At 48.4% G+C, this 15,060-nt stretch overlaps 4 protein-coding genes across 4 annotated transcripts; all 4 read left to right on the top strand.

The window, feature by feature from the left end:
* Positions 1-1,821: 1,821 nt before the first annotated feature.
* Positions 1,822-3,413, top strand: F5Y00DRAFT_56269 (uncharacterized protein). The gene has a single exon (XM_048013819.1). It carries the CDS (start codon positions 2,167-2,169, stop codon positions 3,277-3,279), a length of 1,113 nt encoding a protein of 370 aa, XP_047865598.1. The 5' UTR covers positions 1,822-2,166; the 3' UTR covers positions 3,280-3,413.
* Positions 3,414-3,886: 473 nt separating this feature from the next.
* F5Y00DRAFT_235458 (uncharacterized protein) lies at positions 3,887-5,146 on the top strand. The gene is made up of 2 exons (XM_048007557.1): positions 3,887-4,285; positions 4,353-5,146. The coding sequence occupies exons 1-2, from the start codon at positions 4,066-4,068 to the stop codon at positions 4,811-4,813; spliced, it is 681 nt and encodes a 226-aa protein (XP_047865597.1). The 5' UTR covers positions 3,887-4,065; the 3' UTR covers positions 4,814-5,146.
* Positions 5,147-10,173: 5,027 nt separating this feature from the next.
* Positions 10,174-13,001, top strand: F5Y00DRAFT_252782 (putative aldo/keto reductase; the record flags this gene model as incomplete). The annotated part of the gene is made up of 4 exons (XM_048009969.1): positions 10,174-10,957; positions 11,993-12,482; positions 12,541-12,610; positions 12,693-13,001. The coding sequence occupies 4 exons, from the start codon at positions 10,174-10,176 to the stop codon at positions 12,999-13,001; spliced, it is 1,653 nt and encodes a 550-aa protein (XP_047865596.1).
* Positions 13,002-13,625: 624 nt separating this feature from the next.
* On the top strand, positions 13,626-15,003 carry F5Y00DRAFT_235444 (uncharacterized protein). The gene has a single exon (XM_048007556.1). It carries the CDS (start codon positions 13,698-13,700, stop codon positions 14,856-14,858), a length of 1,161 nt encoding a protein of 386 aa, XP_047865595.1. The 5' UTR covers positions 13,626-13,697; the 3' UTR covers positions 14,859-15,003.
* Positions 15,004-15,060: the final 57 nt, after the last annotated feature.

The raw sequence follows: 15,060 nt of genomic DNA, 5'->3' as shown, positions 1-15,060 counted from the left end.
AGGGACAAAGAGCAGATTCATGGTTTGGTCCAGTAGGTAAGACTGTAAGTCACGACGCCATATTCCAAGCTCTGCCGCACGAATTATAATCTCCAAGCGAAGGCAAGTGAAAGCCGCCACGGAGCCGGCTATACGCATGACCCGCGCCTCTTTTCGCCGCCCTGAGATGTCTCAGATAGCCGCCGGGAGGATTGCGAGTGGACGCCCCGAAGGATACCTGCTTATTAGACATGCAGGTAACACGATTTGCATATATCATGATTCATCGGTACCTGCTTCTGATGTACCCCAAGAGTACTTAATATACCTTGGGTATATACTCACCGAATAAACAATAAGTGTAGATAGGTAAGGTAGCGTTGTAATACAGCCATCTCTCTCTCTATGCAAATACGAGAGAGCCGGCTGGACACGGTGAGGCGAAGGTGTGGCTGCATGAACTCCCTTATCCCGCATCGTGATATGGGACCTAAAAGACTACCTTATATTTTCTCCTTCTCTGTGGTGTGTATATACTAATGTACTAAGCTTGTCCTTGCCGTACGCCTCGACGCCGTAGCCGTGTTACACTGCACTATGCGAGGCTTGACATCCATCCATGGCCCCCCCAACTTCGGGACGTTTAGACTTGACGTGGACGCTCGGCGGTGTACCTACTGCAAATACCTACACATGTAGGTATAACCCTTGCCTTGAGCCTTACCGGCCACCTAAGGTAAGTAGTGTAGGTACATAACGAGTGCAATATGAATCGTTGGCCTAGGTACGAATGTGACAGAACTCATGAATGAGGGTGGCATCCGATAAACCTCAGAAAGAAAGCCACTTCGGCATGTATCGTGCCCGTGGGAGTACAGATCTCGCTACCTACCGCTAAAGCGATCAGCGATGCTAAAGACTATGTATGTACATAATAGAATAATAGACGTGCTATAGGTAGATGATGAATAAACTACGTAGTATCGTACGCCACCCACCACGCAATACCACCACGAAACATGTGTGGCTTAGTTCTAGACAGGGGCGTGAGTTCGATTGGAGGCCGCGGGGCGATTCGAATCAAAGGACGTTGCCTGATCTCGCCTGATTTGAGGAAAAACAACAACATCAGCCCGTCCGAACGTTGCTGCGCAAACAGCCACGAAAATGGTGAGATTGGAAATACTGCTAAGCTAGGTAGCTCCCTTGCATGTTTGTATTTCTGACGTGTTCAGTTCCCGCTCTGTCTATCGACGACGAAGACAAAAAGTACATACCTTCACACACACTATTATACAACTAGTACATAGTGTCTCGGGAGATCGCCAAGAACCCACCAGCATATGTATAGCTTACGACTCGTGAGGTACCCGGTTCTTCCGAGTGCATAAGGAGGGTGTAGGTATTGATTAAAGCTGGTAACGACCAACAAGGGTGGTTGCGCAACGGGGAGTTTTCCATCCAATACCAATGCACCATGTTTCCGGCCATTTCCATGAGGCTCTACCTATCATAGGTAACCTATGTATAGTAGCCGTCGGACCATAGACTAATATGTAAGTCGGGACCCTCGGTTTCCTAGTAAAGCCCGTAGGCACCACGCTCTAGGCAATACACCCAACCAAAGAGCGTCGTCATGGTTCCGCAACTCGGCAGAACTGGCCTGTTACCTGCCTTGGCAGGGCTGGCTGGGACTAGTAATGAATGTCTACGACATACTGGCTTTATCCACCGCGGCCTACGTAAGATAACTAAAATCCACTCAACGCCGTTATCCGTTTGAGACGGTCTCTATTCTTTCGGACAGGCAAAAAGCCTTTCAACAGCGTAGGGATCGACCGAAACCGTCCGCTTCGAGCGGTCCACATAAATATAAACATGATTCAATGACGAAATCAACTGGTAAATGAAGTAATCAGACGGAAACAGGTTGGCTTGGATGGGGTAAGACAGCGTGAGACATCATTGGTAGACCCGAACGTAGAGATGGGGAGCTGGGGAGGCGCAGTTATTAGTGCTAAGCACCGACCTACCTTTTGATGACGCCCTTTCGAGATCAACCCCTACTTGTATAAAGGAAATTCTCCTCGAGTTGACTCCTCAAATATCTTCCATCTCATACGGTGGGCTTGGTAATTTCAAATAAACACTATCAATATTCAGATCCCTTAAAACCCACAGTTCAAAATGCGTTTTACTACATCCCTTTTCGCGGCTACCCTCGCTGCAGCCCACGTTGTCGAACAGGCCCCTCGGGATGCTATGATCACGCCTGCCCCCGTACTGAAGGGACGTCAGTCATGGCAAGACTCCCTCTCGTCGGCACTCGCCCAAGCTAGCTCAGCGCAAGCACGTGCCAGCTCCATCGCACAGCAATACGGAGGAAATGGGGCAGAATGGCGAGCAGCCGAAAGCTCCGCTTTAGCAGCAGCCGCCTCCGCTCAAGCCGTGGCAAGCAGCATCGCTGCCCAGCATGGAAAACGCGAGCTTAACGAGCGCCAGGCTTGGGAAGTCGCCGTATCCGAGGCCGAGGCTGCCGCAAGCCAGGCTGCCGCGTTAGCCAGCAGCATCGCCGCTGACTTCGGGAAACGGGACGACCACGCACTTGATGCTCGTCAAGCCTGGAAGGAGGCGCAATCCGCGGCCGAGAAAGCTGCCAGTGAAGTGGTCGCGATAGCAAACAGCATCGCGGGCAACTTCGGCAAACGCCAGGACTGGCAATCAGTAGTCAACTCGGCCGAAAGCCTCGCAAACTCGTGGGGTAGTGCCGGACAATCAATCGGCGACTCGTTCGCTTCCGTCGGATCCGACGTCGCCAACTCTGCTGAGAGCTTTGGGCAATCAGTTGCCACCGACGCTCAAGGCCTCGGGTCTTCCATCGCGAACAGCGCTCAGGGTCTCGGCTCCTCGATTGCCAACAGCGCACAAAGCTTAGCTACATCGGTAGTCGACAGCGCACACAGCTTAGCTACCTCGGTAGTCAACAGCATCGAGAGCGTAGCTTCCACTGCCGCTGACGCCGCTCTATCTTCTGCTAGTGCTGCCGTTGCCAGCGCTGAGAGCGTTGCCTCTACCGCCACTGGCACCGCCCAAGCAGCCGCCTCGTCCGCCGTCGAAAGCGCCCACTCCGCTGCCTCCGTCGCATCAAGCGCCGCATCAGCAGCTTCGGAAACCGCAAGTGCCAGCGCCAGCGGCGATGTCACCACCAATGCCGCACCGGGCACTGTCGAACTATCATCCTCGCTGCTAAGCATGTCTGTCGCAGCTTTTGCTGTTCTCCTGGGGGCTGCTCTGTTGTAATTTAATAATTTCGGAAGGTCAATAATATAGATCCAAGAGCGTTATTAGGGAGTAGTTAACCAGTATTTAAAGATATTCTTGAGGACTAATATGACTTTTAAAGTCAGGTAGATTTATTAGTAATGACACTTCACGAATAAACTTCTTGTTCCATTATATCGTCATGACCGGATCGATTCGTGCTCGTAGCGATACCAAATAGTAGCCGTCGCTGGCTCACCTATGTAGGTACCGAAGTATCTGGGCAATAACCTGGATGAATATTTATTATGCATATCTGCAGTCCGCATCGTCTTGAACAGTGGACAGTGGATATGAATTATGAAAATAGAATAACCATATCGTAAAGTGAGGAGTTGTAAGATGTAACAGGCAGAATCCAGATGAACCTCTCCAGGCTTGGCAAGCAATTAACGCGAACTCAGCGCGCTATAATTTTAGCGGGTTACGCGCTTTCCACAGCGCGACAGGTCGCGATTTCCAGCCCTCCCCGGTACCAATTACCCAATTACAAACGGGGATCTCAATATACAAAATACACGTTCAACAAGTACCTAAGGTAAGCACGTAAGGTACCTATTCCCAACTTATAATTCGCCAATTCAATCTCAATCTTCTCCATCTCACCTCATCAACTTCATAACTTTCCTCCTTCTACTTTTACATAAAATCATATTCCAACACAGATACACAGATATTCACAATTCATACAATATCAATTATCCCTTCGTTTTCCAACCATCAACTCTCCTTCTATAGGATTCAATAATTTCAAAACCCCTCACGATGCAGCTCAAGCGAAAGCGTTCCGAGTCCGAGCTCTCTAGCTCCTCTAGTCCCTTTGGCTCGCCTTCGCGACCAGAGCAGCTCGCTATGATGGATATGGACAGTATGGCCAACGTATCGCCTATTCGTCGTACTTCGCGGAGCTCAACACCTGCTCACTTACACAGCCGCACCTTGAAACGCTTTCGCAATAGCCGTCCTTCGGACGAGGAAATCCACGGTAAGCCTAGCGAGTTATCATCATCACAGCCTTATCAAACAGCTTTTCTAATATAGAATCCCTATAGAACGTACCTTGAATATGTTATATACCGCCCAGAAACAGCACATCGTCTACCAGCAAAACTCTCCGTTCGCCGGTCTTCCTACACAGCCTCAACCTCAGCCTGCACAGGTACCGTCGCAAGGGGCCCAGGCGTCACTCCACAGCTTCTGGAAACTCCCCAATGCAGCATCTGCCTCAAACACCTCGGTTCCACCTCCCGTCGACCACCTAGTATATGACGGCCCTGCCAATTGCGAGGATTGCGGTCAGACATTACACGAAGGTGCGGGCGAAGACTCGATGGACGTAGACGGCTTCTGTTCGGAGGTCAACACAAGCTGCGGAGGGTGCGGGAAACACGTGTGCTCACACTGCTCTATCACCAACCTAGGTGAGCAGCGAAAGTGCTTGATATGTGCCGGAAGGAAGGTCTGGGTTGGCGGTCTCGGATGGGCTGGTGTCTCAGGTATCAAGGCCTGTTAAAAGGTAGATTCATTCAGACCAGTATATGGGATTTGGATTACGCGCTTTAGCTGCAGGTTATCCTGAATAAGGGCCTTCAAGGCGGCGCTGGGCATTTAAGGTGGATAAGCGTTGGAGTTCAAGGCGAATACGCCATCGCCAGGATACGTGTTTGAGTACGGGGTTTGGGCACACTCTAGTACAAGCATCTTACAGCAGGCAACGTTATTATACGGCACTTGTAGCCCTTGTTACCTGATACTTAGTATTCTTCAGGGGTTAATACTAAAAGTTCCTAAAGAGGTTCTTGTGATAATTCGAACTTCGTATTGCTCAGATTTTGCTCGCTATAGGGGGTATTGGTATGGTTATATCTATACCCTCATGGTTTAAAACAGCTAAGTATCTTCATAATAATAAGTCCAAATATGAAAGATGATAATGAATTATTTCCACTGCCTAAAAGTCGATATTTCATGAAGGGTTATAAACTATTAAATCAAATACATCTCGAAGGACTAGCTCGTACGAAAACGACCCGTTACCTCCGTACTTACAACATGGTAATATGAGCATGTAAAGAGGCACTGATTAGTCCTAGTTTCTATTCCGAGGGACATCACACATCAGATGGTCGAGACTTTGTTAAATACCTCTTGTTTTAAGGGGGGAAATGTTAGTAGATAGACAACTGGTGTTTATTAAAGTGAGTTTCAACCAAGGCAGAGTACCAAAGTAACACTCTTACTTGACATGTCGAGTTCCGTTAAAGTTGATAAATTGTATTAAGAAGCGGTAGTCTTATCAGACAGTTCCCAGCGAACCAAAAGGCGAGGTGAAAGTAAAGTGGCGAGATATCGTAGCCTCATACCTAGTAGATTGCAGGTCATGTCGATATTGCAACATTAATAATCTGTTCGAGTATAGGACTAAACCAGAAAGGAAATGGCCCCAACAGAGAGCCGGACCTTTCACCGTCTTGGGAAAAATAGGCAATCTAGCCTAGTGTACGAATTAAAGTTCCCACGACATTGGCAAATACCTACATCGAGTGATATCCGTAGCACACTTGACGCCAACCCCCAACCTAACATAGTGAGAGACACTGCTTTCCTAGATGAGGAGTAGAACAGTACTCCTCGTACCAAGCCATATTTCAGAGTATCTATGAGTATTCGACAGCAAACTCATCATGTTTAAATTCGAGATTAAGATGGCCATGATTTATCCTCGTCCCTGCATAAATTGTCCCCGAACACTTCCGGAACCCTTTCCGGCTTGTCCCACATATGAGACGGCGGCTAGCCATACGCCGACCGGTAGCCGAGCGCGGCTTCCGTAGCTTGTTCAGCCTAGTAACATGTTATTACACACCTGGAGATCATATCAGCAAGTTAACTTGAAAAAGTTGAAGACTGACATCTGGCTGGATGATCGAAGATAACATGGTTTACCTAGGCTCTTAGAAAAACCGATGTCAAGAGCACTGGTGATCTGTATGTATCTACACAATGCCTACCTAGGTAATAAGCCAGTTTTGAGTCTCGTTACGAAGGTAGGTAGGTAATATGATAACACGGCTAGTTAATCCAACCATGTTTGCTTGCGCCTTTGAATATATCTTCGCATCTAACCAAGCGAATTTTCACCGAAGCCTGCCCGGTTAGCTCAATCGGTAGAGCGTGAGACTCTTAAGATTCTCGTGAAAGCGAGAGAAAGGAAATCTCAAGGTTGCGGGTAAGTCTAGATATAAAAATTCTTAGGATGGTCGTCCTCGTACTAACCCACTTCGATAGGTTCGACCCCCGCATCGGGCTCAATTCCTGATGCTTCTCATTCATTTGAGAAAAATCAACCTTCTTTTTTTATTTTATTTTTTATTTTTGTGCGCATTTAGGAGTGCGCTAAGGCTGTTGTTCTAAACAGGTCTACCCTTGTTCCATGGATGTGTAGTGTATGGACGTTCCCGAGGTCAACCCACAATCGTTCCATAAAGATGTGACTAAAATGTATCAGGGCTACCCGATCTATGTATTTTCTCTTCAGGTCGTCGTCCTCATCTTTAAATCTAGATGCCAGGGTTACCAGATCCAACCTCTCTATCATGTTGCTCGGCTTCTTCCCCTACTGCTGGCTAAAAGCGATTTGTTCGAGACTATCAAGTCCTTGGCGCTCTACCTACGTGAAAAGGACTCGGGATAAGTTAACAGAGCTAGGCTAGAGGTCTAGCTCATAGGCTAATACGAGATATCACCAAGCTCCTATGTTAAAGCATATTACATTAAAGCAATTAATTACCTAACCATCGGCTCTCGCAATCGCTGCACAACTTTTAGGCATATACCATTATATAGCAGTAAGTAGTCTTAAGGTCCCTTGAATGATGAATCGTCTATGTTGTATTCCGTCTACAGTAAATAGAGTAATCGTAATCCATCATATTCTCGTCAGATTCAATCCACTCTTCACTCAAGAGTATCACTGACACGCCATGCATTCGAGGTCGATTTGGAGGAATGAAACGCAGAACTCTAATATTCGTCGAAAGTAAAGTCAGGAGGAGAGTAATGCGTATTAGTAATTATGAGGATATAGCCTCGTAGAAGCGAACAACAAGGCTTTACGACGGCTCACTCTTGGTATATGTGGTAAACCCATATTCTTCAGACACACTGCATGTATCTGCCCCTGCTCTACCGCCAGGACACATCCCTTCAGTCAGAATGTCCCCACGTCTCGATTATGACATCCCTCTCGCCTATCCGTACATCGGCTCTTGGTCTTCGTGGACCGTCTGCCGGGTGCCAAGCAGTATGTCGATGACCGGATCTATACCCAGCTCTGGCTTCGCTTCTGGAGGAGGAGCTATGGCTTGGTGCCGGGGAGCTCATGCAATTCCCCATGGCACCTTTTTACCCCGGTTTGGTGGGATATGTGATGTGGTGCTTGTGTTGTGCGATCTCTGATATTGCTAGGAAATGGAAGGTAGATTCGTTAGTCGGAGTCGGTAACTTATAATGGCCAAGGAGTCGAGTTATATGGTACGATGCAAAAAGAGGGAAACTAGGGAACTAGAGTAAATATATAGGTAATTATATTTCATCCAGACTTTCTTCGTGGCAGCTGATTCAGGCAGTACGCCTAGCACGTCACCAGACCTCCTGGTCATGTCTGACTAGGTAGGCAGACAAATGACTCAGCGGGTTATAGTTGGTAAGGGGGATGGTTAAGACTATAGAAATTATTCACATAATTGAATAGAAGCCATTTTAGTTTTCACCGAAGTCCATTTGTTAAATTAGATCCCTTTCCATGAAGTCCAGACCTGTGTGTGGTTTCCTGTATATATAATCAGGCATCCAACCAGGTAACTAACCGCCAGGTTCAGTCACATGATCGACATTATTCTCAACCAACAGTAGCAAATTACTTTAGAGAAGTCGAAAGACTAGCTAAGATTAATAACCAGACTTGCGGTTGTCTCGTGGAATATCCCGTGGACCTCTAGAACTCGACAGGGGTAAGATCCGTGAGTTGTTGGACAACTTTTTTATTCAATAGATCTATCCGTATCATATTTATCTAAATTAATCATTATACGTTGAGATATAATAGATAGACTATTTTGACTTATAGCAGGTATCCGAAAATATCGAATAATCCAAGTCAATGTGTTTCGGCCAGAGAAATAACTTCGTTGTTCCTCAAGGGATCCGAACCCAAGCCATAAAAACTAATGACTATCTAAGGTTAGGTAGGTATACATACTAAACTCATTCTTGGTCATTGATGTCTCATAAGGAGTCATGATACAGTGAATAGGGAGTTTAGTATACCTAAAGCTAAAATTGTGACTGTCACAATGTAACTCTAGGTACAGCCATCTACCTCCTAGGTACCTAGCCAAAGCATCCAAGTTGGACTCTGGATCCGCTTGGAAAAAAGATACGATATACGGCCTTATTTAACAACATTTTCTCCTCCTGTTTTTGGTGTTATCTTCTCCCTCATCGCCAGCCTATCTCTCCTAACCACCATCCGCACGCAAACCCAACCAAAAAAGCCCATCTCCTCTTATCTATCGGCACTCTAGGAGCCTACGCAGGCATATCTCCGTTGCCAGCCTCATCTTATGTACCACCCGCAACAACAGGACTGGAGCAGAGCACTCATGGGTTGCTGCCTTAGCTGCCCTCGCGGCAAATCCCAGGAGAAATCTGAAGCTAGAGACGGGACACCGCTGCAGCCTTCTCAATCGTCTGCCGTCGCTCCACCGCCCAATACTTCAAGCAAGCGTTCGTGCAAAGATTCATGCGTGCGGAAGTTGGAATGCCGCGACTGCGACTGCGACCCCCTTATATGTTTATTCTGTTGCTATATATTCTGTAGTTAGATGGAGAGCTCTACTTGTTTAGCTGGTCCTCTAGTGTCTAGATAGGACTGTGCTATGATATATTGGCCCTCATATTTCCGTGTCATGGACGACAATGCGTTCTCCATTGCTAGGTAGTGAATTGGGTTACGATGTCATATGTAACACTATCAGAATATAAATTATATGAACTACCTAACGAGATTGTACAAACCCCGACTTTATGTTATTCGCATTAATGGCGTAGATATCATGTGTATTATTGCCCCTGGTATTATGTGAGCATATACTGCCCCACATCGGCTCAGCTCCTACACTAAGGCTCCCCTAAACCTCAAGTACCTAATGGATGTATATGAAGGAACCCCTACCGTATGTATTTGTAAGCAGCTTCGAAAAGGGGGACTACATAACTCATAGCCCCCTAGCGGCTGAAAAATGGCGTTGCGTCGGGTTTCTACATAACACAGAATTCCCCAAAATATTCCAGGGTCTGACCTTCCGCAGAATGTCCGCAACTCCCCGCCAGAAAGCTTGCATCGCCTGTGCGGACTCTAAGCGCAGATGCGATAAACAGCTGCCAGAGTGCCAGCGGTGTCTAGACAGAGACGTGGACTGCGTTTACCCGCAACCGAAGAGGCGGCGGAGAAATCCGACTGCTGCGCGTGTTAGCCAGCCCGAGGAGCTTCCCGCAATTCAGAACCATGCTGATGCCGATGCCAACGCCGATGTTCCGGGCGGTGGTCTCGATTTCGGCGACTGGGGTGCAATGGGAGCCGCCGACCTGGACGTCTCCCTGTCAGATGTAATAATGCCATACATCCCATCTCCACCGGCGCACGTAGCCAGCCAACCAGCCCAGAGACTCGCGCTTGAAAGCGATGATATTTCCACCACGCCATGCCCCTGGTTTCTCGGGGACGAGACGTGGATCCTGCAGCACAGCCAAAAACAACCGGCCACGTCTGCTAATCTCGAGCTAGAACCCTTCATCAGCGCGGTAGGAGAAATGCTGCATTTCTGGGTCCGGAATGGCTATAATAGCTTTATCCATCGGCGGTTATATGATAAGGGTATGCCCATGTGTCTCCAGGACGCCTTCACAACGCTCGCGACGTACGTGAGTCGCACGCCGGCGATAAAGGAGACGATACTGCAGATTGCCGAGTGGCGCTCAGCCGCACTCGCCAGCCAGGGCCCATGTGCTGCCGGCGGCGCGCAAGGTATACGGGCGCAACTAGCGCGTATCCACGCCCTGTTTGCCTACCAGTTCATACTGCTGTTCGACGGCTCGGTGCGTTCGCGCGCGCACGCCGAGAAGCAGCAGCCAACGCTGCGGCAGTGGGTGGTCCAGATATGTCAGGCGGCGAAGCGATACAGAGGAGAAGATATATTCGCCCAGAACAACTACCCGCCCCACGGGACCGTCAGTAAGTTTGACAGAGAATACGACGCGTCCTCGAAGATGTGGCAGCTGTGGATTCTGATCGAGAGCGTCCGGCGCTCGCAGCTCATCATCGATACCATCTCCAATATATACGACGTCATGACCAAGGGGTGGGCTGACTGTGCGGGTGCTGTTATGTTTACGGCTCGTGGTGGGCTGTGGGAAGCTGATTCTGCGGTGAAATGGGTTGAGTTGTCTTCGGGGGAAGAGCCGCTTTTGGTGCCGTCTCTGCAGCCTGGGCCGCTTATCTCGCAGCATAATGCTGACGAGTTTGATGATTTGATAAAGGTAATCTGGACGTGTATAATTGGCAGAGATAAGATGAAATGCTGGATTGACAAGAGTAGTAAGGCAATTGGAGTATAGCATATCCTATAAGATGACCATCCGAAGCATGCCACCGGTGTTGGGTGCCAGTGGTGAATTCTTTCTTCTTTTCACTGCGGTATATTTACAGGCTGGCTTACACTAAGAAAGACATTGAAATTCATAACCGATACTTCACCTTAAATCGTTTCTCATGATGGCCTTCTCATATTAAGCACGCCTCAAAGTTAAACGTTAGTTGACCTCGGCCTACGAAAAGAGGCTTTATGAATCCCTTTTATCGAAATATTATTTATTTAACAATACTTAAAAGACCTTAAAGTTTTATAGTGATAGCATATTACACTAGCTTCATTTCAATAGTCTCTGATAGGATTATCGTGTAAGCCAAGTCAAAAACCCAACAAGACAGAAACACTAATTCATCAGAACCCATAACTTAACAACAATCCCTTGCTACTTATGAATATTATTACTGTTCGGCGTAAATAACCATCCGAGCATGTTCGTAGAAAGGCGCGCGTCGCTGAAACCCAAGGTGCGTCTTAGTCCTTTTAGTCACGGCGGGCAAGTTGCGGCCAATTTGCGGAAAAGTTGCGGAATTATGGCGGAATCTCCGACCAACCGATCACGTCATGAGGGAGGTTCCCAATATGAGTAGCCCTAAGAAGAAACGACTTTGGAGTATTCAGAGTGATTTCAAAGCAAGTTTTATGGATGATTAAACGAAAACGAGGAAGGGTATGATACTTGGTGTAGAACAATAGGGGATGTAGATGCCGCCTGTGTTTATAAAGTCGATCGACCACCACACAATTCTGTAAAACACATCTCACTCCATATCATCTCAAAGTAAACTTACCCACAGCAAAGCCCTTTAAATACCCCCCCTTTTGACCGACATGGCTCCCTCAGTGCCCGTAAAGATCATCCTCGGCACCCACACGGTACGTACGTCTCACCACCCTAGAGCAACTATTTCTAACGACATGATCATAGGTGGGCAGCAAGGTCAACCACCCCGGAATTGCTCACTTCGACAGCCCAGAAGAAGTCCAAGCTCTCCTAGATGCCTTCTACAACCGAGGCTACAGGGACATCGACACCGGGCGCAACTACCCCGGGTCCGAGGAGCGCCTCGGGCGAGCCGGGGCCGCCTCCCGGTTCATCATCCACACCAAGGTCAAAGACGGCCTTCCCGGGTCCCACGAGCCCGCCAAGATCGAGCAGAGCATCAAGCTCTCTCTCGAGGAGCTCAAGACTCCCAGCGTAGAGACCATGTACCTGCACGTGCCCGACCGCCAGACGTCCATCGAGGACGCGGCGAAGGCGATCAACGAGGGCGTCAAGCAGGGCAAGTACAAGCGATTCGGACTGTCCAACTACACCGAGGACGAAGTGCAGAAGTTCATCGACGTCGCCGAGGAGAAGGGCTACGCTAAGCCGGACCTGTACCAGGGGCATTACAACGCGCTGGTCAGGGGAGGCGAAAAGACGCTGTTCCCGCTTCTGCGTAAACATAACATCTCCTTTTTTGCCTACAGGTAAGTCGACGTCGGAAATTCCAACGGGTCTTCGTTGCTAACCGAACGCCTGGGTTAGTCCTGCCGCAGGCGGTATTTTCACCGGCAACGCCGGAAAATCCACCACGTCGTCGCGGTGGAAAGACGACGTAAGTTCCTCTAGCATCTAGCTAACCAGCAACAAACGCCCCGACCATTCTGTCTAACACCAGGTACCTAACCCTATCCCAGAACCAAATCGGCAGACTATACAGCGCCGTCTACGGCCAGCCCCCCGTCCAAGCGTCCGTCGACGTGGTCCGAGCCGCCGCGGAGAAGTACGGTATTAGCGGCCACGCGGCGGCGCTGCGGTGGACGACGTTCCATAGCATCCTAGACGGAAAGTATGGCGACGGCGTCGTCTTCGGCGTCTCGAACTTGGATCAGTTGAAGAAGACGCTTGGTGCGCTTGAGGATGGACCGCTCCCTGCCGAGCTTGCGGATGCCATTGGGGCTGTTTATGCTACGGTTGAGGGCTCTGGACCGCCTTATCATTTGTAGGTGCTGTTTTTGAAGATGATGGGTTATTTTGGAGGGAGCTGTTGTTTAATTTAGGTAGTTATTCTGTAATAGGTATAAATAAATGATACCTAGCTAGTGGTATTTTCATTCTGTAGCACCGTGCAAGATGGGCTATATATATATATATATATATCGTTTCCAACTATGCGCGCCATGTCTTTGAAGTCATGATCTTGCTCCAACAATCAAGCAATTTTCCGATTGGTCACAGGATTGTTTGCATTTCGGAAGATAAACTTGATACACGTGGCTCTCAAGCCAATGCTTATATTATGTATGCCCTCTGAACAGAGTTTCTTTTTTTCCTCCTAGAGATGAGGATAGGTAGATTTAATAAATATAGCTCGGAGTTCCTAAGTCAGCATATTCGTAGTCAAACCGAGTTTGTAAGTCTTTAGAATGCATGAATAACATGGGGCTTGTCCCTGTAAGTACAATACGTAAGCGTCAATCGCGTCTAACGGATCGCTACTAGCGCAGGTACTCGGAAGTTTTTAGCCGCAGCCGGAAAGAAAAGCTACAAAGTACATAGGTACATAGGTACTTCGCTACTATGTAATTTATTATAACACACTGTCCACTTTCTAAACCCTGCCACGTCAACTTCGCGGTCGTAATGTGTCTTGATGTTCCAATGTCGGTGGGATGAGGTCGGGTGTATTACTGTAAGTCTCGATGGCTTATATAAAAGGATCCCTTCAATGGGCTCGTATCGGGACTATTGCACTGCTTGTGTTCCTTCTCTCGGCTCACGTCTTTGCCTATGAGGAACTGTCAGATGATGCGCTTCGCTATATTCCTAGCGGCGCTCACGACTTCGACATCAAGACCGGATCTCTCTTGTCGCCTATATTGATACCTCGGGTACCTGGTACTCCGGGTTCTATCGCCGTACAGCATCATTTTGTCGACTTCTTCTCTCGGCAACTTCCGAAATGGAATATCGACTGGCACAATTCGACGGCAAAGACGCCGGCAACAGGTAGCACGGATATTCCCTTTAAGAATCTCATTATTACTCGCGACCCACCATGGGCGCGAGCTGGAGACGTTGGTCGCTTGACGCTAGTTGCGCATTACGATAGTCTCTACCGCCCGGAAGGATTCATCGGAGCTACGGACAGTGCCGCTCCTTGTGCCGTGTTGATGCACGTAGCACGAAGTATCGATGAAGCTCTAACGAAGAAGTGGGAGGCCATGGAGGAATCTGGCGATGCCGGCCTGGGCCTAGAGGAAGAAAAGGGCGTCCAGATTCTGCTCCTGGATGGAGAAGAAGCTTGGGTCAGCTGGACTGACACAGACTCCCTTTATGGTGCTCGAGCACTTGCAGAAAGCTGGGATTCCGAGTTGCACGCAAGCAGCTCGGCATATCGAACCCGCCTTGATTCGATCAATCTATTCTTACTCATTGATCTTCTCGGAGCAGCGGATCCCCACGTCCCTTCGTACTTCCAGTCGACGCATTGGGCCTACCAAGGCATGTCCAAGATAGAAGAGAGAATGCGGAAACTAGGCCTTCTTAGGACCAAACCGAAGAATCCATTCCTACCGGACTCAAATAAACAAACATCCCAGTTCACCAAAGCGTACATCGGGGATGATCACGTGCCTTTTATGGTGCGAGGAGTTGAGGTGCTGCACATCATCCCCTCGCCATTCCCGGATACGTGGCATACTATGGACGATGACGGCGAGCATCTAGATATGGACTCTTTGGACGACTGGGCAAAGATACTGACTGCATTTGCAGCGGAGTGGATGGAGCTGGATGCTTTTATAAGCGAGTCGCGTTCAGGGGAGAAGGGGCAAGCTATTAGGAGCAGATTGGAGCTATAAGCTTGATATGCTTTATGATATTTGCTAGAATACTACGTCTACCAGGGAATAAAATATAGAATCCACATGTGTTTCTAATGATAAGTGGCATAAGCGATAACTGAGTAGGTTAGTGAAAAGGGGGAGTGTATTAGTGGAACTACAACTACTACAACTACTATAAAGACCGTGTGGGTTATACAAGCTTTTAACACTGTATAGT

This window comes from Daldinia vernicosa, assembly GCF_022497035.1.
Source record: "Daldinia vernicosa strain CBS 139.73 unplaced genomic scaffold F5Y00scaffold_19, whole genome shotgun sequence".
Lineage (NCBI taxonomy): Eukaryota > Fungi > Ascomycota > Sordariomycetes > Xylariales > Hypoxylaceae > Daldinia > Daldinia vernicosa.
This window is presented reverse-complemented; position numbering and strand designations above follow the sequence as displayed.

What these genes read in the sequence shown, in the direction of transcription:
- F5Y00DRAFT_56269 (XM_048013819.1), top strand. Translation starts at nt 2,167, where the DNA reads ATGCGTTTTACTACATCCCTTTTCGCGGCTACCCTCGCTGCAGCCCAC.
- F5Y00DRAFT_235458 (XM_048007557.1), top strand. Translation starts at nt 4,066, where the DNA reads ATGCAGCTCAAGCGAAAGCGTTCCGAGTCCGAGCTCTCTAGCTCCTCT. An exon ending in TTCGGACGAGGAAATCCACG is followed by an intron (nt 4,286 to 4,352) that starts GTAAGCCTAGCG and finishes GAATCCCTATAG; the next exon opens with AACGTACCTTGAATATGTTA.
- F5Y00DRAFT_235444 (XM_048007556.1), top strand. Translation starts at nt 13,698, where the DNA reads ATGGCTTATATAAAAGGATCCCTTCAATGGGCTCGTATCGGGACTATT.